At 42.4% G+C, this 23202-nt stretch overlaps 1 protein-coding gene across 1 annotated transcript in view; it reads right to left on the bottom strand.

The window, feature by feature from the left end:
- Nucleotides 1-862: 862 nt before the first annotated feature.
- Nucleotides 863-23202, bottom strand: part of MSN (moesin) — a 70657-nt gene continuing 48317 nt past the window's right edge. The window contains exons 3-13 of the mRNA XM_081276480.1: nucleotides 16458-16553; nucleotides 14884-15158; nucleotides 13415-13498; nucleotides 12637-12783; nucleotides 11534-11630; nucleotides 9634-9797; nucleotides 6346-6476; nucleotides 5916-6076; nucleotides 4362-4454; nucleotides 3794-4018; nucleotides 863-3053 (exon numbers count right to left, since the gene is read on the bottom strand). Of these exons, the coding sequence (XP_081132606.1) occupies nucleotides 2889-3053; nucleotides 3794-4018; nucleotides 4362-4454; nucleotides 5916-6076; nucleotides 6346-6476; nucleotides 9634-9797; nucleotides 11534-11630; nucleotides 12637-12783; nucleotides 13415-13498; nucleotides 14884-15158; nucleotides 16458-16553 (1638 nt within the window). The 3' untranslated portion in view covers nucleotides 863-2888. The remainder of the gene's footprint in view (nucleotides 3054-3793; nucleotides 4019-4361; nucleotides 4455-5915; nucleotides 6077-6345; nucleotides 6477-9633; nucleotides 9798-11533; nucleotides 11631-12636; nucleotides 12784-13414; nucleotides 13499-14883; nucleotides 15159-16457; nucleotides 16554-23202) is intronic.

A 23202-nucleotide genomic window follows, 5' to 3' on the forward strand; every position in this document is an offset into this window, starting at 1 on the left:
CCTTTTCCAAGTACATGACGGAACTCTCCTAGGAGAATACATTGGAATCAGAAAATATACTGATGCTTGAGTTCCCCTTCTACAGATTATAATTTGATCTGAGGATGTGATCTGCACTTTGGAAACTTTAAAGGATTCTAATTTGCAGACAAGTTTGGGAGCCACTGTCTCAAATGGTTGTTGTGAGAGTTTAAAGCACATGTGGGAACTTTCCATGCAGTGTTGGATGACCAAGAAGAGATTGGTACAAGGGAAAGTGCCAGGTCCAAGATAGACTAGGTTTATTTGCTTCTTAGTTCCTTCATAGGCAAAATGAGGATAACATAACTAGGTTACAGAATAGACACCTTTTATAAACTCTAAAGTACTGCTTAATAATTTTGTATGTACATACATTCTTCATCCTCAGTTTATACTGCACTCCCTTCTGTAACAAGACCCAAGTAGTTTACACAACCTTTATTGGCACTGCAATAAGTAAGGAGGTGGGACAAGATTGAGGCCTTCCTAATAAGGGGGAAGGACAGGGTTTAACCACCCATGATGAATTCAGAGATAAAAGTAAGAAGTCCCTAGGTCTTGATGACAAGCAAGTCTAGAAACACCACATGGTCAATGTAGGACCCATAACCACACTAGCAAAGCTAGTAATTAAGCCAGACAGTCTGTGACCTTGGAATTTTCCTGTATTTTTGAGCTTGTTCCCACCTCTTAAAATGGGGGTAGTCATACCCCTCCTTCCCATAAAACTAAAGTGAAGATAAAAAGGAGATCAGGGATGGAAAAGGTGGTCTGGAGAGTGCAACTTACACTGAAATATTACAGCCGCCCACCCATACCACAAAGAAAGACTGAGTCACAGTGAAGTCTTCCTAAATTTTATTGGCACTGAAATAGAACATGGGTTGAGCATAAACCCTGCCAAAAACAATTTTTAAAAAACCCAAAAATACACAAAAAAACCTGAATATAAAAATCTAACCTTTCTCCCCAGCCTCCCTGGGGGTGGGTTACTGCCCTTAAGGCAGCTAGATTGCCCCACAATTCCAGATTTGAATTTAGCCAAAACAGGGCATATCACCAAGTGAGTATCAATATAATTCACAGCAATGCACACAAGACTCCCCAGGGTCAGGTGGGGGGCAGGTATTGAGGAAGGCTCTCAATTAGGGGCACTGCATGGAGGGAAAGCATAGCCCTATGGGGGACTGAGCCCTAGGGAGAAGGCAAACAGGAACAATAAAACCAAATACCAAGTGCTTTAAAAATGGATTGTATGACCTATAGTGACAGGTAATATCACTAATACTGAAAGTTTCTTACATTACTGTTTCTGGCAAAGTATCCTTTTATAATATAGTATATGCTTCCCAGGTAAAGAAATGAGGCCAAAATGATCCTGCCCCAAGACTAATATCTTCTAATGGTGCATTAGCAATAAAGGCAGAAATCAATATTGAGTTAGATATCACTAGAATATATAATACTGGTAGAAAGAAAAAGAGCACACAAGACAGAGAGGAGGAGGCCACTTCTGGGTTGAGAGCAAGGGGTCAGGGGTGTTGAAGGGACCAGGTTAGAATCCCCAGCAGCTCTCTGATATGTAGCTCCAAGGGACACCACAGCTGGTGACAAGACCTGGTTAAAGGTTTGTCAGAGGTAGGGCCCAGTCACCACCTTGGATGGGGATGATGGGAAGGGGCTACTGGGCACCTGAGAGGGTTGAGTAAACTGAAGGACCAGAGGCATGGGCTTCTCTCACCACATGCAGCTTCTGCTATCCACTTCCCAATTGAGCCTACTGGTGTCAAGATCTAAGGCTCACCATACCAAGGCCCACACAGCTGTGAGGCAGGAGCTGTGGCCCATGTAACTCTGATAGGGGAAGTGGCCTAGAGCTTCTGGCTGGGAAAATCCTGAAGGCAGGTGTGAACATTTCCTCCCTTTTGGCAACAGCAGTGGTTGGGGGTGGCTGAGCTTTTGGGTACTTATCCCTATTATTCTAACTGTGGGGATTTGTGGATTGGAGGGGGCATGGGTAGATACAGAGAAGGAACCAGGAACCTGGAACTACAAGGGGTACTTCTGCCCTTAGAGCTCAATTGAGATAAGCCTAGGCTCATATAAGGCATCGGGGCAGGATCTTTTACCCAGCATTGGCTGACAAAAAGTGCCAATGGCCTTCCAGAATGATAGTGAATCCTTCTGAAGGCACAATCTCCCTCATCCCACCCTGGGGAGAAACTGAGTCCCTGAACTCAGGGACAAGGCTTATTGGGACTGAGTTTGTAACAGGCCCAATCTGGGAGGTAGAAACAAGAATGACTGAACATCTCTTTATCCTCCAATCATTACCAAGCCTAAATTACTCTAAAAAGGATGGGCATTGGGAGGCCAAATCCTATGTAAGTTGACATACTAGAGCAGATAACCAGGGACCTGTCTGCTTCCCTATACCCTGTGATACCTAACCCTGTAAATCATAGGCCCTGGAAGAGGAAGTCAGTGGTGGGGTAGGGGAAAGGAGCTAGCTTTCACCACACTCCACATTTGACTTCCAAAGGACAATAGTAAGTGGGGGGTGGGCAGTTGCCAACTGAAGTGAAAGTGCCTCTGAACTGGGGAAGTGGTTGGTTCTAGCAAGCTAGATTAAATGGAACAGAGAGGGGAAACAGGGTCCCATTGGCACCACATTGGGCTATTTGTCCGCCCAGGGAAAAGAGTGGGAACTGAGGTGCTAGGTTTGGTCCCATGACTGCACTGTATGCTTGGCATGACTCCAGGGCTGCTCTAGTTAGTGGCTCCAGCACAGTGTGAGTTAGGCAAAAGTATAAGGAGTGTCAGGGCAAGGAAGAAGGGAGGAGGGGTCCCTAGAGGCTGGGTGCCCTTTACATGGACTCAAACTCATCGATGCGCTGCTTGGTGTTGCCCTGCCGGATCTGGCGCAGGGTTTTGTATTTGTCTCGGCCCAGTCGCATGTTCTCAGCATGGATCATGTCATTGGCAGTCTTCTTGGATTCATCACGGGCATTGGCCAGCTCTGAAGTAAGGGCCTGTGAGGAGGCAAGCAATGTAATGTTCAATGGCTTCTTTTCATTTAAAGTATACATACTTGATCAGATTTTTCTTCTTTTCTGTTTTTTCTCTCCCTGCCAATTCCAGCCCCATTAGCACTGCAGTTTGGCAAGAATTGTTTCTTTTTTAAATATAAACTTAGGGGACCAGTTGATATTGCATATTCTGAGAGTAGAACAACATACCAAAGAAAGATTTGGGTAGGAATTTTATCAGGTAAGTTTTTTTTTTCAGGTAAATATTTTATGAATGTAAGAGATAAGGAGTGGGTGGAAGGTGGGGCAAAAATAAAATCTTGAAAATGGAAGAGGCAGCCAGGCACGGTGGCACATGCCTGTAATCCCAGCAATTCAGGAGGATGAGGCAGGAGGATTGCAAATTCAAGGCCAGCTTTAGCAACTTAGCAAGACTCTAAACAATTCAGTGAGACCTTGTCTCAAAATAAAAATAAAAATAAAAAGAGATAAGATGCAGCTTAGTGGTAAAGTGCCTCTGAGTTCAATCACCAGTACCCCCCAAAAATTGAAGAGGCAACCTAGGGACTGATTAATAAGTGAGACATGCCCCCCTCTTTAATGTTTTACTTAAGATAGCCTCAGACTCTAGTACAGCACTGGGACAGGCCCCTATATCTATTCCTTCATGATGATCTAGGGAAGACCATGGCTAGTAAGTCAATACACAAAGTCTTCCGGACCATTTTGCCTTGTCTAGATACCTTCAGGTGTTTCTGCACACGCTCGTTCTTCTCTGCCTCAGTGGTACGTTCCTCTTCACTGCGGTCCTTGGCCATAGCATCAGCCCTCAGATCAGCACTGGCCTCTGCCCCATTCTCATCCTGTTCATCTTGCTCATTCTCTGCAGGCTCTGCCACATGAGGTGTACTCATGGCAGTCTTCAGTTCAGCACGGGTCTTCTCCAAGTCTTCCTGTACCATCTGGGCCTATCCAGTGACAAAAAAAAGAAAAGGAAGAGAGGTCAGATCAGGTAACCTGTGGCAACATGTGCATGCTTAAAATAGTCTGGTAAAAGATAGATACCAGGTAGGACAAACAGCTTCATCTGTTTAATCCCTAGTTTCATCAGCTATAAAATAGAAGCAAATGTACCAACTTTCCAGGAGTACTAGGGAATTTGGAAAGTGTTTGAGACAGCATTGAGCACCCTCTCTCACACAATTTCTGCTGTCCAGAAAGACTGGAAGTGGCAGGAGCCCGAATGAAGGAGCTGGAATATGTACATATAGTACCCCTTCCCACAATGCTTTGTTCTGGCCACTATCTTACCTTTTGCTGCCACTCCACAGCCTCACTCTCCTTCTTCTGCCGGGCCATCTCCAGCTGAGAGATCCGAGCTGTGAGCTCTGCCATTTCTGAAGCCTATAGATAGATTAAAAGCTAGTGAGGTCTGGGCATTCTGGTTTTCAGAGCATAGGTGTCTTCCACCCAAGTTCTCTTGGGGAACCAGTGGAGAACCTAATGTTCCACTTGCTTGCTACCCTGGTAGCTCTTTTATAAATTTAATTTTTAGTTGTAGATGGACATGATACCTTTATATTATTTATTTATTTATGTGGTGCTGAAGATCAAACCCAGTGCCTCACATGTGCTAGGCAAGCACTCTACCACTGAGCCACAACGCCACCCCCTGCCGCGGCTCTTTTAACCAGACCACTCCACTCCAGTCCCATCTTCCACACCCACCACCTTCTTGTAAGTCATAGCTCCCCTCCTAGACTGTAGGATTCCTGGAGGCAAAAAAAATATCTCTTCTTTGTATCTATCACTCTTTCTCTCTTCTTTCTTCTTCTTCCCTTTCTTCTCCTTCTCCTCCACCTGCCCCTCAGTATGGCCAAGTAGGAATGTGGTTTAGACCTCAGTAAAGCTGTGGAGATCACTGCCTAAAATGCAGTGCCTCAAGTGTCACAAGGTGATTTGAACAAGGGAAAATGCTTATGTACATAATCACACCTTCAACAAATTTCCCATGATAGCTTCTTCCTGAGAGATAGGTCTTAGTTCCCTCTAGTCCCACCTCAAATAATATAAGGGAAGGGCTGGGATGTGGCTCAAGGGGTAGCATGCTCGCCTGACATGCGTGCAGCCCGGGTTCGATCCTCAGCACCACATACAAACAAAGGTGTTGTGTCCGCCAAAAACTAAAAAAATAAATATTAAAAAATTCTCTCTCTCTCTCTCTCTCTCTCTCTAAAAAAAAAAATAATATAAGGGAAGAGTTTATGTCCAAGAATTTGGGCCACAGGTTCCTCTCTTGTAAATCACAAAAGCCTGCCCCCAAATACACTGACATAGTTCTGCAAATGATTTCAGGGGAGCAAACCCTTAAAATGGAGGTAGAAATGGGTTCCAATCCATGCTCAACCACAACTGTGTGGCCTCTGGGAAACCTCCCTAAGACCTAATTTTCTTATCTGGCTATATTATTCCATGTAGGGGTTAATCACATAAGGTTACTGAAAGAAATGATGAGAAAGTAAGAAAAAGGAAAATATGACTAGAATAGCAACACACAATAGGTACTTAATTGAGTGGGAGTCCCTTTACTTCTTTCCTCCATCACTTTCCTTTGCAGGATTACCATTTCATATCTCCAAGGGTTAATAAAGTGAATAAAAACTAAGGGTGAGAGAAAACTGTTTCCAAAGGTTTCTGGGCCACACCAGTGACTCCTCAGCTTGTTTCTGAATGAGCTGTTAGAAGCGTGTGGTGTGGAATCCTGCTGGGAAGAGCCAGGCTTGAAGGCAGAGGTAGCTATAAATAGGTTGTCAGACAAGAGAGAAAACACAGGTCCCACAATTCCAGACCATCATGCAGCTTTACCAGTTGTTCCTGGGTCTTCTTCTGGTCCCGGGAAGCCTGCAGCAGGGCCTCCTTGGCCTCTTCAGCTTCTTGACGTTCCTTGGCCAGCTTTTCAGCCTCGCTCTGAGCACGCTTCCGTTCTTGCTCAAGTTCCAAAGCCCTGCGGGTTTGTTCTTCCAGTTCTGGGAAGAAAAGGAAGGGAAAGGAAGGTGAAGGAAAAAATGAGGTGGAGGGCACAGAGATGATAGCACATTAACATCTTTCCTGGAAATGTTCTACTCCATGGTACAGCTGGCAGATGGTTCTGAGAACTCTTCTTGCCCCATCTCTCAACTTTTCTGTGGCCACATCTAGTCTCTATGGTCTGGGTCTGCAGTTTAGGCAGAAGAGTCTCCAGCTCACAGAGTCAGGCTTTGGGAAAACCCAATCTCCAGTGTGACTTCAGTTTTACCTTGCTGAGCCTTCTTAGTCTGTTCCTCGATCTGCTTCAGCTTCTCCATCAGTTCTTCCTTCTCCCGTTCAATCTTCTCCTTCTCCTTTTCTGCCATTTCACGCTTCTTCTTCTCATTTTCCAGCAGAGCACTGGGGAAGGGAAAGAGGTATAGAGCAAGATAGCAAGGTTGCATGGAAGCATAGAGATTCCCAGGGCTCCCTGGCCCTGAGTTCCTCAGTCAACATCATTCCAATAAACCCTGGGCTTGTAAACTTGAACCATTCTCCCTTACTTCCACATCCTTGCCCTCATATCACAACCCCAATATAGGATATTATTATATTATATTATACTCAGGGCCCAGTAGGGAAACTCAAACTAGAATCCCGACTCTGCTAGTAACCCATTAAGTGAACCTAGCTATGCTACTGCTTCACTTCTGTCTTCACTTCCCCTATCTATAAAAGTGGTCTAATAAGTCCTCCTCTGTCTGCCTGTGGAATTTAGGAAGACAAGTTTTGGCTCCATGTTAATATGCTATGCTTCAAGTATCTATGGCTCACTTTGCCTGTCCTAAAGCTCAGCTCTAGGCTCCTTTTCCTCAGAGTTTATTGCAAATCTGAAATAAGAATTTGTTTTTCTTAGCCATAGCATTTTTTTCCAGTAAGCCTTCTTATCCCTTAACAATGTTTTTTAATCCCTCTGAGCCCTCAGAATATTTGAGATACCCTCTTCCCCACCCCTCTTCCCTGTTATGCTCTTCTCCATAGCACTTTTAATATTCTACTTACTATGTAATTTTCTTATTTATTAGTCTGTCTTCTCCCAATAAAATTATAGCTTCACAAGAATAGGGATTGTTGGTATTTTTCCAAGTACTCATTAATTATTTACTAAGTGAATGAATGATACAACTTTGTAACTTAATTTTCATATACATTATGAAACTCCAAAACCATATACATTTGAAACTATTTGTCCTACCAGGACTGTGAGGTCCTAGAGGGTAGGTTCTTACCAGATCCAGTTCCATAAACTGCTTCCCAATCCTGGTAAATTTTTTTCCTAAATCAATGTGAACCTCAGGGTCTAAGCTATCATATATGCAGTCATTTCTAGTCTACTAGATTTGAAGCCTTCCAAGGTTTGAAACATTTATTTATATATATTTTTACTTTTTGGTACCAGGGATTGAACCCAGGGGCACTTAAATACTAAGCCACATCCCCAGCCCTTTTTTTTATTTTTTATTTTGAGACAAGTTCTCACTAAATTGCTAAGGCTGACTTTGCAATCCTCCTGCCTCAGCCTCCCAAGCCACTAGGATTATAGGTGTGTGTCACTGCACCCGGCAGGTTCCAAACTCTTTATGACAGAGTATCTAGTACAGCAACACTCCTCAAACCCTAATATGCATAGGAATCACCTGGGATCTTTTAAAATAATTGAGGCAAAACATACATAACATAAAATTAACTACTTTAAAATGAATAATGGGATTTAATACCTTCACAAATGTTGTACAATGTTGTACAAAATTCTTTTAGTTGTAGATGGACATAATATCTTTATTTTATTTATTTATTTTTATGTAGTACTGAGGATCAAACCCACTGCCTCACATGTTCTAGGCAAGTGCTCTACCACTGAGCCACAACCCCAGCCCTGCAACCACCATTTTTGAGTTCCAAAAACATTTTCATCCTCTAAAGATCCTATACCTATTAAGCAGTTTCTACCCATCCTCCCTCCACTACCAGCCTCTGACTATCACTAATTAACATTCTGTTTCTATAAACTTTTCTATTCTGGACATTTCATATAAATAGATTCATGCAATATGCAACACTCTGTCTTATTGCTTTCACTTACCATAATGTTTCAAAGGAGCATCCACACTGTAGCATGTATGTTCCCCAAAGAGCCTTGGTTCCCAAGGTAATGGTATTGAGAGGTGAAAACTTTACATAGTGGGGCCCAGTGAGAGGTGATTAGGTCATTGGGGAACTATCCTCAGATCGAATTAATGCCTTTCAGGAGGGAGTACGTTGGATCTCATAGGACTGAATTAGTACTTGTGAGACTGGTTTGTTATAAGTGAGTCTGGCACTTACCCTGAATTCCTTCTTCCACATGTACACATGCTCCTGCTTTGTGAAGCCATCTGCAGTGTAATATTAGAGTCTGAGGCTCTCAACAGATGTGCCTGCCTGATCTTGGACTTCTCAGCCTCCAAAAACTAAAATATGCCTCTTCTTTATAAAGAACTCAGTCTCAAGTATTTTGTTATAGCAACACAAAGTAGGCTAAGATATACCCTACTGTATTACAATTTGTTTATTCATTTATCCATCAGTAGGCTTTTGGGCTATTTCAATTTTTTGACTATTGAAATACTACTGCTAGTTCAAGTGTTTGAACACCCATTTTCAATTCTATTAGGTACTTAACTAGGAGTGGGATTTGCAGGATCATATATAGAGCGATTCTATCTTTAACATTTTGATGAGCTGTCACACTCTTTTATTCCATTATATGTTCTCACCAGCAATGTACATCAGTTCCAATCACTCTACAACTTCAACACTTGTTTTCTAGTTTTATTTATTATATCCATACAAATGGGTATGGAGTGGTAACTCATTAAGATTACCATTTGCCTTTCCCTAGTGACTAAGGATGTATCTGTTGGCCATTTGCATATCATATGATCATGATCATTTTCCAAAGATCCAATGGGATCTTATGAGGCAGACTTTGATCAGTAGGTCTGGAGTAGGGTCTCAGATCTTACATTTCTACCAAGTTCCCAAGCTGATGCTAATGATGCTAAGGCTCACATTACACTTTGAGTTGCAAGGGGTTATAGTGCAAGGACTAGACACTTTGTATGGAAAATTCTGGGAGCCCTGCCCATTTCTGCTTAAAAAAAAAAAGCACCCTGAAGAATCCAAACTTAAATGTGCATGGAACCCTCTGCTACTCCCACTATACTGGTAGGTTAGTCTGGAGCAAACTAGTCCTAACACAGTAATGGCATGAGGGCCATAGATAATGGGGAACTATGAAATATCCTTTCCTCCAATAAACCTCTGAAACGTTAGGTTTCCAATGCCTGCTTCGAGCAACAATGATGCCTTTGCCTGAAACTAAACCTAGTGGTATCATGCATACACAGCTCACTCACTTCTAGTCCTGAGTTGACTTCATATTCTGGGTACCTCTTACAGTCTGGGCATCTGTGAGGCTTCCTTACCCTAGTGCTGGCCCTTTCTCCAGGATCTCCTCTAGCTCTTTAGCACCTACCGCTCCATCTGCTTCTGGTGCTTCTCCTCCCGGGCCTGTGCCTTCATCTGCTGCACTTCAATGGTGTCAGGCTTACGGCGGCGCATGTATAACTCATGGTTCCCCATGCACAGGGCCAAGATTCGCTTGTTAATCCGCAGCCGGGGAGCATAGAAGACAAAGTCCTGGTGGGAAAACAGCAATGAAAATGTTTGGAAGAACAAATGAAAATGAGTATCTACCTTCTGAAATGTTAAATCCACAAGCACTGGAAAGACTGCTTTACATTACAGATGGGAAGACTAATTATCAGAATGGTGAAGTGATTTGCCCAGGGTCAGATGGCAGGACAAGGGTAGACCCGAGACTAGAACCCAGGTTTCTTGACTCTGAAACCAGTGCTCTTTCCACCAAACCACAATTTCTTCCAAAATACATTTATAAGAGGATCCCTAAAATACATTTATCCTAATATACCCAGCTAAAGAATCAGAACTGCCTTTATCTGCTAATTAGAGATCCTACTAAGTCTCAGGAGGCCTCTTTTAGAAGCCAAACAATCCTTGCACCCAGTGAGTGCAGTATGGGTGGCTAGACTGTTCCTGTAATTTCCAGAAAGCATATCCTAGATCCAGCCTTTAATTCCTTTTTGGAACAAGATAGGCTGTAAATACATACACAGATACATAAATCTCCTAAACATTGATTGTCCTGGTTGCTGTTTGTTAAATAAGCCCTTGGGCTCAGCTGGCTTTGTTACTTACCTTTTTCTGATGAAAGTTGAGCACAGCAGCAATAAAAAAGAACACACAAGAAAATCCAGTGAGTTTAAGTTTGTTGCTACAAATACCACTGGACCAAGGTCACTCTCTGATGGGCTAACAACCACCTCCTCTGCCACTGAAACCAAACTGCTATCATCTCATAGTCTGGGGTACAGTGGAAGGAGCACAGGCTTTCAAAGTCAAATGACCTAGGTACAAATCCAAGTGCTACCATTTTCAGTTGTGTGATCCTGGGCAAATCATTTCATCTTTCTGAACCTCAATTTCATGAACTTAATTGGAATGCTACTACCTACCTGATTACATAGTTAAGGCTTTAAAGAGATAACATATTAAGGAAAAGTTCAGATATCTTAGGATTGGAGAATAAGGCTGAGCCCTCATGAAATGGGTCAGGCTCAACAAGGTCACTGGCCTTGCTGGATACAAGGTATACCAGAAGAGTAGACACTCATCTCAGTTTTCTATCCTACCCTTAATCACCAGCTTTCCAGTCCTGACAGATGCAGGCAACTGAGTGGGTGAGAAATATAATGAATGTGTAAAAGGAAGGACTGGACTCAGAATTTTCTTCTCTGGAGAGAAGTCTGAGAGGGCAAAGATAAAGTTATACCAAAAGAACAAATTTGGAAGGTCATTTTTAGATTTGGACTTCTGCTGGCTCTTTCCTTTTTCCACAATTAAGATAAATCAACTATATGTCTACTTTCTGGGGCCCAAGGGCTTGAAAAGATGAGATACACTCTGTTTTCACCACAGATACTCAGAGCAGCAAGACAATAACTAAGAAGCAGCACTTAGGACTGCCTGTGGCTCTCCCTCACCCACAGAGTGAGACAGGTATCAGGGTGGCACCTGAAATGTGGGTAGCAGAATGACAGTAGGCACAGGGTGCCTCCTGGTCATTTCTTAGCATTGACATCCTTTGTATCTCCATCATCACTTGTGCCTCCTGTTCATGTGTGCATGTACACACGCACACATGTACATGTATACGCAACACACACACATACCTATACACACACAGACATGCACACAAACCAGAAAAGGAGAGATGAATACAATGATATGATTGCTTCTAGCATTATCCAGGCCTTGATGAGTACCTGTTATGGTCAGAGGGAGGGGTTACTTACTGGGGCTTTTTTGTCAATAGGCTTGATGACAAATTTCTTATCATTGAAAGAGATGTTCCTGATTTCACTCCAGGGGAAGCCAATCTTAGGAGTCAGTCTGTAGAAATGGAGATCAACAACATTAGGACAAGGGCAAGACAAGAAGTACACAGAGGCTTGTGCCTTGCCCTCACCACCCCCCAAACCTCTCCCTTTAGGAGGTAGACCCACTACAGTGCAGACAATATCATCACATGCCAGCAGGTTAATTGCTAGCACTCAGGCTGCACAAAAGACTCAAAACCACAACCAACATATTATTCCTTGTTCCAATCTCTGAGATTTAGTTTTCATTTTTGTTGAGGCATGGACCTTGTAACACTCCTTTAACAGCATCCCTAGTTCTATTAAACCGAGACTCTTCTATCCAAGGTTATGAAAGTTGAGGAGGAGGTAAATAATGAGTTCTGAGATTCAGAAGTTATATGGAACAATAATCTATTGATCTCAATCCTCACCAAGAACAGACCAAAAGGGAAAAATATAAGCAAGTGAGATAAGGTCATAGCATGAGTATTATAGGCCAAAGCCGCTTATTATCACATGGGGCTTGTATCTAATTACAAATCCTGACAAGGTAGGTTCTAGAGCAGCACTGTCCAAAAATTTATAATAATAATCACATATCTACTTTTAAGTTTTCTAGTAGCCACATGAAAATGAGTAAAAAATAAATAAATGGAATTAAAATAGTCAAATTAATCCAACGTACAACAAATACTACTATTATTTGAACATGTAAATCAATATTTAAGAAAATATCAAAGATATACTGCACATTCTGTTTTTCACATTAATCATTCAAAGTCTGGTGTATAATTTATGCTAATAGCATGTCTCAATTCAAAGTAGCCACATTTCAAGTGTTCATTGGCCACCTATGGCTAGTTCACTACCATCATAGGCAGAACAAGTCTAGTCAATACAGGATTTCAATGTCTGAGAGAGGTGGTACAACCATCTGGACTGGATTAAATTAGGTACAAGAAGAACTTTGGTGGAACTCAAGAGGTAAGCTAGGTGTCAGAATGACCCAAATAAACTAGGAGAAGTCTAAAGTATACCTGTCATTCTGTTCATAGATGTTGAGACCCAGAGCATCTACCCCCAGCCACAGCTCTGATCCTTTTTTGTTCTTAATGCTGAAGTAGTTCACACCGTACATCTCCAGATCTTGGGCAATCTTCAGATATTCCAGGACAGCATCCTCTCTGGGCAAGTGGGGGGGGGTCACAGAGGGAAGCATTTGAATCAGACCCAGTGGGACAGAAAAAAGCCTACTTGCTCTGTATTTCTGATAAGGATCTTTTAATCAGTAGAAGGACATGGGGTGCACGGTAAACAAATAATGGAGAACAGAGCACATGTAACTTTTACCAAGCAAAATAAACCACTGGAACCTAGGCCCTGACATGTTAGTTGCCATAGAATCTATTTTCTTCCTCCCATTCAATGTGACAGTCTCTTATACAAGAACATTCTTAGCAAAGCTTAGACAGGGTAGTAGTGATGGCAAAATGATGAGATCTGTTCTTCAAATAGACAACCCTCCAATTATTTGCAATATTCAGAGAGCTCATTTCCTAGTTCCTTTTTGCATAGGAGCCCGCTGTTGACCCAGAAGCTCCCTGGATATCCTATGGTCCACTCAATTACTCAGTGCTCAGAAGTATTTGGCCTTTCGACTTCTACTATTCATGAAAGCACACAAACAAAAAAACAGGTTTATGATGGTTCTGGTTTTGCCTTCTATCTTTAAGTGCTAGTATCATCCCTGCTTCTTTTTCTATAGTATCTCCCTTCAAGGACCAGTGGGGCTCACAATTGCTAGGTGAGGTTTACCTAAGCATGCCTCGGTGTTCCTCATGCCACACCTGGATCCGCTCCTCCCACTGGTCCTTGTTGAGTTTGTGCTGCTCCAGGACTCTGAAATGATAATTGGTAGTGAGTAGTTTAAAGTGCAAAGTCAATGTACAGGAGAGAAGGGAAGCCTTTTATTTTTTTCCCACTTAGTTCTCCAAGACATGGAGTCAGTTCATGGAGGTAACACTTGAAGCAGATTCAGATTACAGTGGAAGGTATTAAATTAGACATAAGTAACTGCTTAAGAGGTAGGAGAACTTACATGAATGGATGGACAAGAAAGACAACGAGATCACCTTCCTATGTACCTTTAACAACAAAATACAATAACATGCTGTGTTCTCTAAGCACAATAGGAATGTATCAGGAGTCAGTGCTGACTTGAGGGGATGAGAGTAGAGATGAGCCACAGACCCAGACACATTCTCTCCTAGATCCTCTTGGGGTCAACAGGTTGTGTTTTTAAGAATATTTCTCAGGGATGAGAGGACAGACAGCTTTTGGCTACAGAACAGAAAACTAAGCCCAAACAGCTTTGGGAAAAAAATAAAAGGCCAAACCTCTCAGATCTACTAGATTATAAATAAGGCTTGCTTTAAACAAGCCATCTCAGTCATTGGGGCAATGAGTCAGGAAATGTTCGAGGGTACAACTTCTATCCCTAATACCTTCTGATGGATTGTGCACATGCCACAGCCCCAATGGCACTAGGGATCCCAGAATGAGGCTTAATTTTGTTTTGTTTTCTAATATATAAGCCTATGGAAATGGCCACTGGATGCAATAGAAAAATCTCAGGGTTAAAAAAAATCAAGAAATTAGAGTTTCTGGTCTGGCTCTGCCTCAAATGAGCTGTGGGAGATGGGGCAAGTCAGTACAAGTATCTCTACACCTCTATTTCCTGAGCCAGGAAATAAGGATAATGCTTGCCTTATTCATTTTCTGTGTTGTCGTGATGTTAAAACAAAAATAATGAGTGTTTGAGAGCTCTCAACTTTGAAGTTTACAAAATCAGAAAACCCTGTACAGTGGTTATCAATATTAAAAGACTGTTTGAGCTCCCCATGTCCCTTGCTTGCATATTTCTCTCTCTCCCCTGTGAACTTCTGAAATAAAAGGTCTAAATCAGTGAAAGGGATTGAGAAAATGAAACGGGGGAGGAAGGAAAAAAATCAATCCTTCACTGGTTCAGTTATAAGCACCTGTCTCCAGGGTAATGAAGTTCTGTAATCAGACAGAGAGGGGAAAAAAGCTTTTTATTTTGAGAGTCAGAGAAACAACAGGGCATGACGCTATATGCAAATGTCTCTCTGAGCAGCATAACATGGTCTTCAGACAGACCCTAGTGGAGAGGAATAGATCTGGCAGCCTCTTTGGAGCAGAGATTAGCTAACTGTGGGCTGCAGCCCCCTTTGGCTAGGGCAAAGGAGGCCAGGGTACCACCTCACCTCTGGGGCAGCAACTTGTCTCCAGCCAGGTAGCCAGATTTGTGAACCTCCTTATTGAAGTCACCATACTTGGACTGGACAGCATAGGAGGCCAGTAACACAGCAGTTTCAGGTGGGCAGTAAATGTCATCATTGAGAATGCCCTCCTTCACTTGCAGGAAGAACAGGCGCTGGGTGATGTCCTGGATCAGTTCCTCAGATACATCCTCAGGGTAGAACTTGGCCCGGAACTTGAAGAGCAGGGGGCTTTCCTTCCGGACATCCTGTGCTGTCACCTGGGAGAAGCAAGGGGTTATAGACCCTCAAAAAGAAGGTGGAGGGGATGGCTACAGGGTAAAAAAGAGACATTGAAAGGTCACCAGTTTGGGTAATCCAAGAGAACTAGGGGGCAACCATTCTAATAATTCATATTAAAAATACTTTACTTTCTTTAGAGATCCCATCCCATGTCAATTATCACTTTCTGTTGGGAATTATTTTCCTGAAATTTCTTAATACCCACTGATGATCAGAAGTTGTCAAGCCACTGTTATCTGTCCATATATACAACTGGCCTCATATTCTAAGGGCAGATTTAAGAAAATTCTTTTAAGGTTCTTCTAATTCAATAAACTAGCACAGTAAAGACTGGGGAACTATGATTGAGGTCTCGAAATTGGCTAGGCAAGAGCAGAAACTAGATTAACTTTTAGGGGCTGGGGATGTAACTCAGTGGAAGAACACTTGACTAGCATGTGTGAGGCTCCAGGTTTGAATCCCAAGACTGAAAATAAAAAATGCTAGATCACCTTTAAAAGCCTGAAATTGGCTCCTAGTGGCTTTATATTTGTCCAGTAAATGTCTCAACTCTTTGGGAAAACAAGACTCAACCAGCAGAAAGTGAAGCATCCAATAGACAAAAATCAAGAAAACGAGTCATAACACAGTATGGAGACCTCTAAGGATAAAACTGGCCAGTTTGAGGATACTGAGACGGAGGACTACTATGTTCCTGTTGAGATGACACTTGGAGCAGAAAGCTTGAATGGATGAAATCATCCCACATGGGGTCCAGTTGAGGTGGAAGATCAACAATGAGGGGAGCATTATAATAGGGTCAGGCATCATTTAGCCAGTGAGAAAAAGGGAGCATGATAATACCGAGATGGTTAAGATTTTTTTTTTCCAGAATGTAAGTCTGTGGCTCTCTTTTATAACAAATCTCCTACAGCCCCAGAGTTTGAAAAGAAGAAAGAAATATGAATTCCCTCCTGAAGAGCCTCTAATGGATTTGGTCCCAAATAAATCAAAATTAGAGACATAACTTCTAGTGGGAAGGGAAGGACTCCTCTTCCTTGTATATGGCCATTCTTCTATCAGAATTCAAAGTAGGAAAAAATGAATTCAAAGTGGAGACAGACAAGAGCTTTGTCTTGTCCAACTCTGCCCTTATCTAATTCAGATGGTCAACAGGCCACCCAGTGTCAAACATAGCCCTAGGTATCCCAGGTTTGCTAGCTAGCATATGCTATCTCCCTGAGCAAGTTCTGGTGGAGGAAGAAATTCTAAACTCTGACATAAGAGTAAGTAGTTACCTTCTTATTGAGTTTCAGCCAAGTGGAGAAACCCTTAGTGTCCTGGTACTGCAGACCAAAGAACCAAACTTCCCGCAGACCAATAGTTTTCACCACCTAGAAGAGAAAACACAAAATAACCATTGGTTGAATACCTATCCCTATGGCAGGCAGAGGACACAAAGGTAAAGCCAAACTGTTCTTTGCCCTCAAAGGTTTTTAAGTGCTAAAGGTCCAGAAAGAAAATATACTTGGGTAGCAGTCAAGAACTGATGTCACCATCTTTCTGCTTCTGAGCACTATCATATACCAAGAGCCTCACATCTATTACCTTCTTAAATTTTTACAATAGCCCTTTGATAAAATTACACCTAGACCCATTTTATAGGCAGTAAAATTAAAGTTCAGAGAAGTGAAATGATTTGCCCAAGGTTCAGGGAGTGAGTGCAGTCAGGACTGAAATGAGCTCTGTTTGACTTGAAAACCATTCAGATCCAGTGCTTTCTATCACCCCTGCTTCCCTCTACAAGGCCCTGTAGCTATCTGCTGTCAGAATGAATTAAGGGCTGAGGACAAAGACTGTTGGGCTAATTCCTGCATCTTTTTCTTGGAGGTTACTCTGATATATTGTCTATCTTTTTAAAAATGTTTACCTATTTATTATAAAGGTATTACAAAAGATACAGAAAAATAATCAGAAGGAAGAGATGCAAAAGATGAGTTATGGGAGGAATACAGAGCTTGTATGTCCTCAAGCACTGCTTTCTCCAGGAACCTCCACATGTTCACCTCTCTAGGAACTTCCCAAACCCAGTCCTTTGAGTTTTTACGAAGGATTTATTATGTGGGCATAATTGATTACATCACCAACCATTGGTATCAACTCAACCTTCAGCCTCTCTCTATTGTCCTTTATCTTTAGAAACTGGGAGTAATGCCCACACCCTTAAGACTGAATCCCATTAACAATACCCAAGAAAGAATGTTTGAAAAGACAAAGCAGGGCTGTGGTATCTATACATCCCAAAGCTATGCTATCCCTGGGTACTGGGATGCTTTTTTCCAGCCCTAGTCAGAGCCCAGTCAAGATTCTCCTTACTACTTACACATGTTGAGGGCGGTAATGGGGGTGGATACCTCAGTATAGTAGCTGAGGATGCCCCCTGGTGCCCTGGGCCTCCTGGCTGAGCAGTGGGCAGGGAAGGGAAGCCTGCCAGGAAAAGACAGATGGGGGTCTGTTCTCTAGTCCCTGACATTACATGTTAATGGTCTGGCTGTCTGCTCAATCCCAGCATGCCTACCACTGGGGATTGTGGCAATGAAGCTGAGTCACATCCTAATGAGGTCAGGATGATACCAAGCAGTCTTCTTTACCATTTGGGGGGTGGAGATGGGGGTTGAGGGTGGGGTGAATAGGAAACCTAAGAGATATAACTAGAAATATAAGCAAAGAACAAGAAGCCAGAGTTGCTGATGTCCTCCCCCTTGAACAAATTAATATTTTTCCTCCTAACACATACACTTCCACTGTAGTCACAAAGTTTCCACTATTCATTCAAAGTCAGGTCCCACAGTCACACTCAGAGCTTACAGTCTAGACATTCAGAGGCTCTAAAGAAAAAGTGTAAGTGATTACATGCCAGGCACTGAACACAAAATGATTCTGTGAACTAGCTATTATCCCATTTTATAGATGAAAAAATTAAGGCAAGGGGAAACCTGTTTAATATCATAAAGGCATAGAACACTAATATGTCTGACTCCAAAGCCTGTACCTTTTTTCTCTAGTATGCTATCTTCTAAAGCCAAGAGCTTATAGGAGCTTAGGACTCCTGGGGTTCTCACGTGATTGTGTTATTTCTATTTTGGCTCAAACATCCCGTCCAGATCATGATCTTTGACTACCTTTGCATCTAGATATGCTTTCTGGATTTCCCAGTAGGCCCAGTCAACAACCACTTTGAGAAGAAGTCATGTCCCCAAGTCATCAACCTTTGTTGCTCATCTGGTTACACTTTCCTTTCATACTTAATGTCAGATATCAGGAAACAAGAACAAAAGTCTCATTTCTATCTCCAGATTGCCATATGATCTTAAAGCAGGATGTTTCTCTCTCTGAGCCTTAGCTTCCCTTCTATCCAATTTAAAGGTGTGTCTTACATCACATTTTTCTCAAGTTCTATCATTCTACTAATTAGGTTATAACATTATTTTGCAAAAACTGCTAAAAAAAATTAATCCCTTTTCCCACCTACTTCTTGCTGACTTGGAAAATTAGGAACATGTTTAAAAAAAATTAATGGGGCCATGTGTAGTAGTGCATGCCTGTAATCCTACTACTCAGTAGGATCACAGGTTCAAAGCCAGTCTGGGAAACTTAGTGAAACCCTATCTCAAAATAAAATGGGCTAGTGGTATGCTTGCCTATCATGTATGTAGTTCTTGGTTCAATGGTTCAATCCCCAGTACCACAAAAAAAGAAGAAACAGGGGCTGGGGATGTGGCTTAAGCAGTAGCGAGCTCGCCTGGCATGCGTGCGGCCCGGGTTCGATCCTCAGCACCACATACCAACAAAGATGTTGTGTCCGCCGAGAACTAAAAAATAAATATTGAAAATTCCCTCTCTCTCTCTCTCTCTCTCTCTCTCTCTCTCTCTCTCTCTCTCTCACTCTCTCTCCTCTCTCACTCTCTCTTTAAAAAAAAAGAAGAAACAAAGAAACAAAGAAGGAAAGAGAAAGGGAGAAAAAGAGAGAATGAGAGAAAGACAGAAAAGATACATGAGGTGAGGGGAGGAAAGATCAAAAGGTTTCCAGGACTCAAGGGCTAATTAAGTCCCTTACTCTAAGTCAATAGACAACAAAATGTCAGCAAGATCTAGATGGAGAAATATGAATGCTTATGTTGAAATGTGAACTGGCTTTTTAAATTTTCTTTTTAGTTACAGATGGACATAATATCTTTCTCTCTCTCTCTCTCTCTCTCTCTCTCTCTCTCTCTCTCTCTCTCTCTCTCTCTCTCCTCTCTCTCCTCTCTCTCTCTCTCCTCTCTCTCTCTCTCTTTCTTTCTCTGAGGATTGAACCCAGTGCCTCACACAGCTACTGAGCTACAACCCCAGCTCTGAACTGGCTTTTTTTTTTTTTTTTTTTTGCAAAAGATGGAAAAAGATGGTTATGAACAAGGAAAAAAATGTTGGGAGGAGGTGTTACTGGAGATTGAACCCTAGGGCACTTTACCACTAAGGTACATTCCCAGTCCTTATTGATTACTTTTGTTTTGTTTTAGACAAGGTCTCACTAAATTGCTGAGGCTGTCCTCAAATGTGGGATCTTCTTGTCTCAGCCTCCTGAGTTACTGGGATTATAGGTCTGCACACCATGCCTGGCAGGAAAGAATTTTTAAAGCGTGTCTTATCCTAAATCTAACATAAGTTCCAATTAACAGTTCTACTAATTTTCCACAGGACTGTAGATAAACAGTGTGTCTGATTACAAGTGTGCATGGGGTAGGGGAGAAGCAAGTTCCAAGAAACAATCCAGTCCCAAGAGAAAGAAAGACACACTGATAACGCTAAACATAGGATGAAGCATTAAAGCTAGGATGCTAGGTCATGAAGGAGTGGAGCAAACGGGCAACAGAACTAGTAGAGCAGCTGGGGGCGAGGTGCATGTCTGTAATCCCAGCGTCTTGGGAGGCTGAGGCAGGAGGATTGAGAGTTCAAAGTCGGCCTCAGCAATGGTGAGGCGTTAAGCAACTCAGTGAGACCCTGTCTCTAAATAAAATACAAAATAGGGTTGGAAATGTGGCTCAGTGTTCGAGTGCTCCTGAGTTCAAAAGAAAAGAAAAGAAAAAGAACTAGTAGAACAGTAACTGGCCTTTGCCAATTACCAATAGGCCAGTTGCAGAGGCTTGGAGAACCCAGGACTAAAGGTAAGTAAGACAAGAACAGACTATATAGACAGTCTTGGAGGTCCTGGGAGTGAGTTCCTTACCCCTTTTTGCACTACATTGTCTGTTTCACTAGTGGGATGGGTAGAGATATGATGAGAAGAAGAGGATCATGATGACCCAAGTAGTTCTGGGATCCAGAGTAGTTATGAAAAGTTACACAAATTGCTAAAGCAATGTCTAGAGAAATATTTCAGGATCAGTGGGGCATTTTGATCTGAGCACTGTCTGTTTCTTCATGAACATAGAAAAATCAGAAATATCAATTTTCCATTTCCTCAGGCTCTAGGGGTTGGAAATATGAGAAATCTCTCAGTCAGTACTGAAGTTCCAAAGGAAGTGAGGATGGGGCGGGGGCGGAGGAAACATGGTCTGAAGTTAGAATTAATACTGAAAAAGGACAAAACAGATGACCCCAACCACAGGCCATAAGGCAATCTCCAATTAAGGTCCATGCAGTTCGGGCATTTGGTCAGGCAACTCTTGTCCCCATTTCCAATACCCAGGACATGGAGGTAGTAGGGCTAAGCTTTGCTCACTTCCAGCTTTGGTTCCAGCTGAGACCTCCACTCCAAAAGGGAGGGGTGGACCTCATTTTCATGTGAAAGGGAAGTATCTACTCCTGGTTCCAGGAATAATCTCTGTGGATCCAGTTACTAGAGTCTGTATTATTCTACTCTGAGAAATGACTCCATCCCAAGAGGGCAAAAATCTTTCTTGGTTCCCTTTTGACTCCAGAAAGACAGTTCATCTGTCCTGAACCAGTATTTCTTAAACCTGCCATGGGAGAAATCTTTAAGTAGCAGAAAACAAGCAAATGCATACACCCAGGGTCAGGGGTGGGGGTGGTTCATGGGGTGAGAAGATAGGAGAGGGGAGATGGTTGCAAGCCAGCCAAAATTTCTTTGAAGCTTCAGGTTAGGCTTTGCATTTGTGCAAATTTTACATTCTACTTCTTAAATAATGACTTTTAAATTATTATAAGTAAAATGAATGCTCCCAGATATGTACTAAATCACATTTACCCCATAGCTTTATGCCCCTCCTCAAATCTGCCACTTACTCCTAGAGGGATTAGGACATCAGTTTGTAAGACCCTGGATTAAGAAACTGGAGGCTATGGATTCTGTTCAGCCCCACAACACAAATCCCTAAAACAAGCTGTGGAGACTGATAGGGTTCAAGCAGCATAAACTGGAAAACTGAAGTCCAGGAAGCAGAAGAGATCTGCCTTTGAGAAAATCCTTACTAATTACCAGGAGCTTCTGGAAGTAAGAAAAGAACACCCCCCACTACCCTTAAATCTCTTGTGCATGTGGAGGCTGCATACATCTGAGGTCTATGGGGGGACATATCAGGTCAGTTCCGGAGCCCAGTGCCTCCTTCTTTGTACCCGCCATGCATCTGAATAAACAAACCAATGATGACGTCTCAGCCACTTCAGAAGCCCAGTGCAGGATCAGGAAGCAAGGCTAGAACCTCAAGAGAAAAACTGTGAGAAATTATGTGCAAAACTGCGTCAATGCCCAAACACCTGAGGCCCACTGAGATCCCATTATAGACTAGGCAACAGCTGCGTCAGCCACCCACCTGAAAGCAAATCAATGCACAACTGGAAAGCTCCAAGAGAGGCTACCACAACTGCTGTTTCTGCTACTTCACACTGCCTGTGCTCTAGTGAGCTCCTGCTCTATAGCAGAGAACATACTTGGCTATGGTTTTAAGTTTTAGGAGCAGATGGTGGTGGGGTGATGGGGGGGATCATAGAGGACATAGCTGACAAAAGATACCGGGAAAAGTGGAAATGCTATCTGCCCTGTTTCAAGTCTTAGCTATACCACTTCCTATAGCTATGAGACCTTAAATAAATATTTTCCCCTCTCAAAGTCTTAGTCCTCCGTCTGTAAGATGAGGACATCAGTACCATATAACAGATGTTAGTGATTTGATAAAATAAAAAAAAAATAGAAGAAAAGAGCTGCTGTTCTCAATGCAAAGTCATCAAGTGTGGCTTTCCAGAGCCAGAAAATCTCCATGATCTCATGGCTCCCTCATCTGAACTCCTAGCACAATTCCCAACCACTTATTTAGCTTTTAATAAGAACAACACATCTTAGAATGCCTGCTATGCACCAAGCCCTTTACTTAATTCAGGATTAAATCATAAAAATTCTGAGATTTTAATATGATTACTATTTTACTGAGGAAAGTTAAACAAATCACCCTAGGTCACACACCTAAGCAGCAGGAAGGAATCTGAACCCAGGACTGACTCCAAATGCTGTGCTGTATATATCACTTCATGTAACCTGAGCCTCACAGACGTTTCTTTTTTTTTTTTTTTTTGTACCAGGGATTGAACTCAGAGGTAGTCAACCACTGAGCCACATCCCCAGCTCTATTTTGTAGCTTATTTAGAGACAGGGTCTCACTAAGTTGCTTAGGGTCTCGCTTTTGCTGAGGCTGGTTTTGAACTCACAATTGTACTGTCTCAGTGTGCCACCACGCCTGGCAGGTGTTTCATTCTTTGTGGAAAGACAAATGCATGTGCTTATCTATGCTTCCATAAGTAAATAACTCCAAGCCCTTAAGAGCAGAGATGGTGTTAACTAGGTTTAGGGATTCTCCTTGAGACACAGTAAACCTTCAGTCAATATTGGATAGGTTAATGAATAGATGAATGGATGCTCTGAGATTTCACCTCTCTCTTAGAGCTCAAACACCATGAAAGAAGAGGGCAAGTAGTGAGAGATTATATCTAGAGCTGGAGACGCTGGCTGGGGACTAAACAAGCAGAAAGGGTCTCAAAAATGGAACTCAC

Source organism: Spermophilus citellus (assembly GCF_964194105.1).
Source record: "Spermophilus citellus genome assembly, chromosome: X".
Classification (NCBI taxonomy): Eukaryota; Metazoa; Chordata; class Mammalia; order Rodentia; family Sciuridae; genus Spermophilus; species Spermophilus citellus.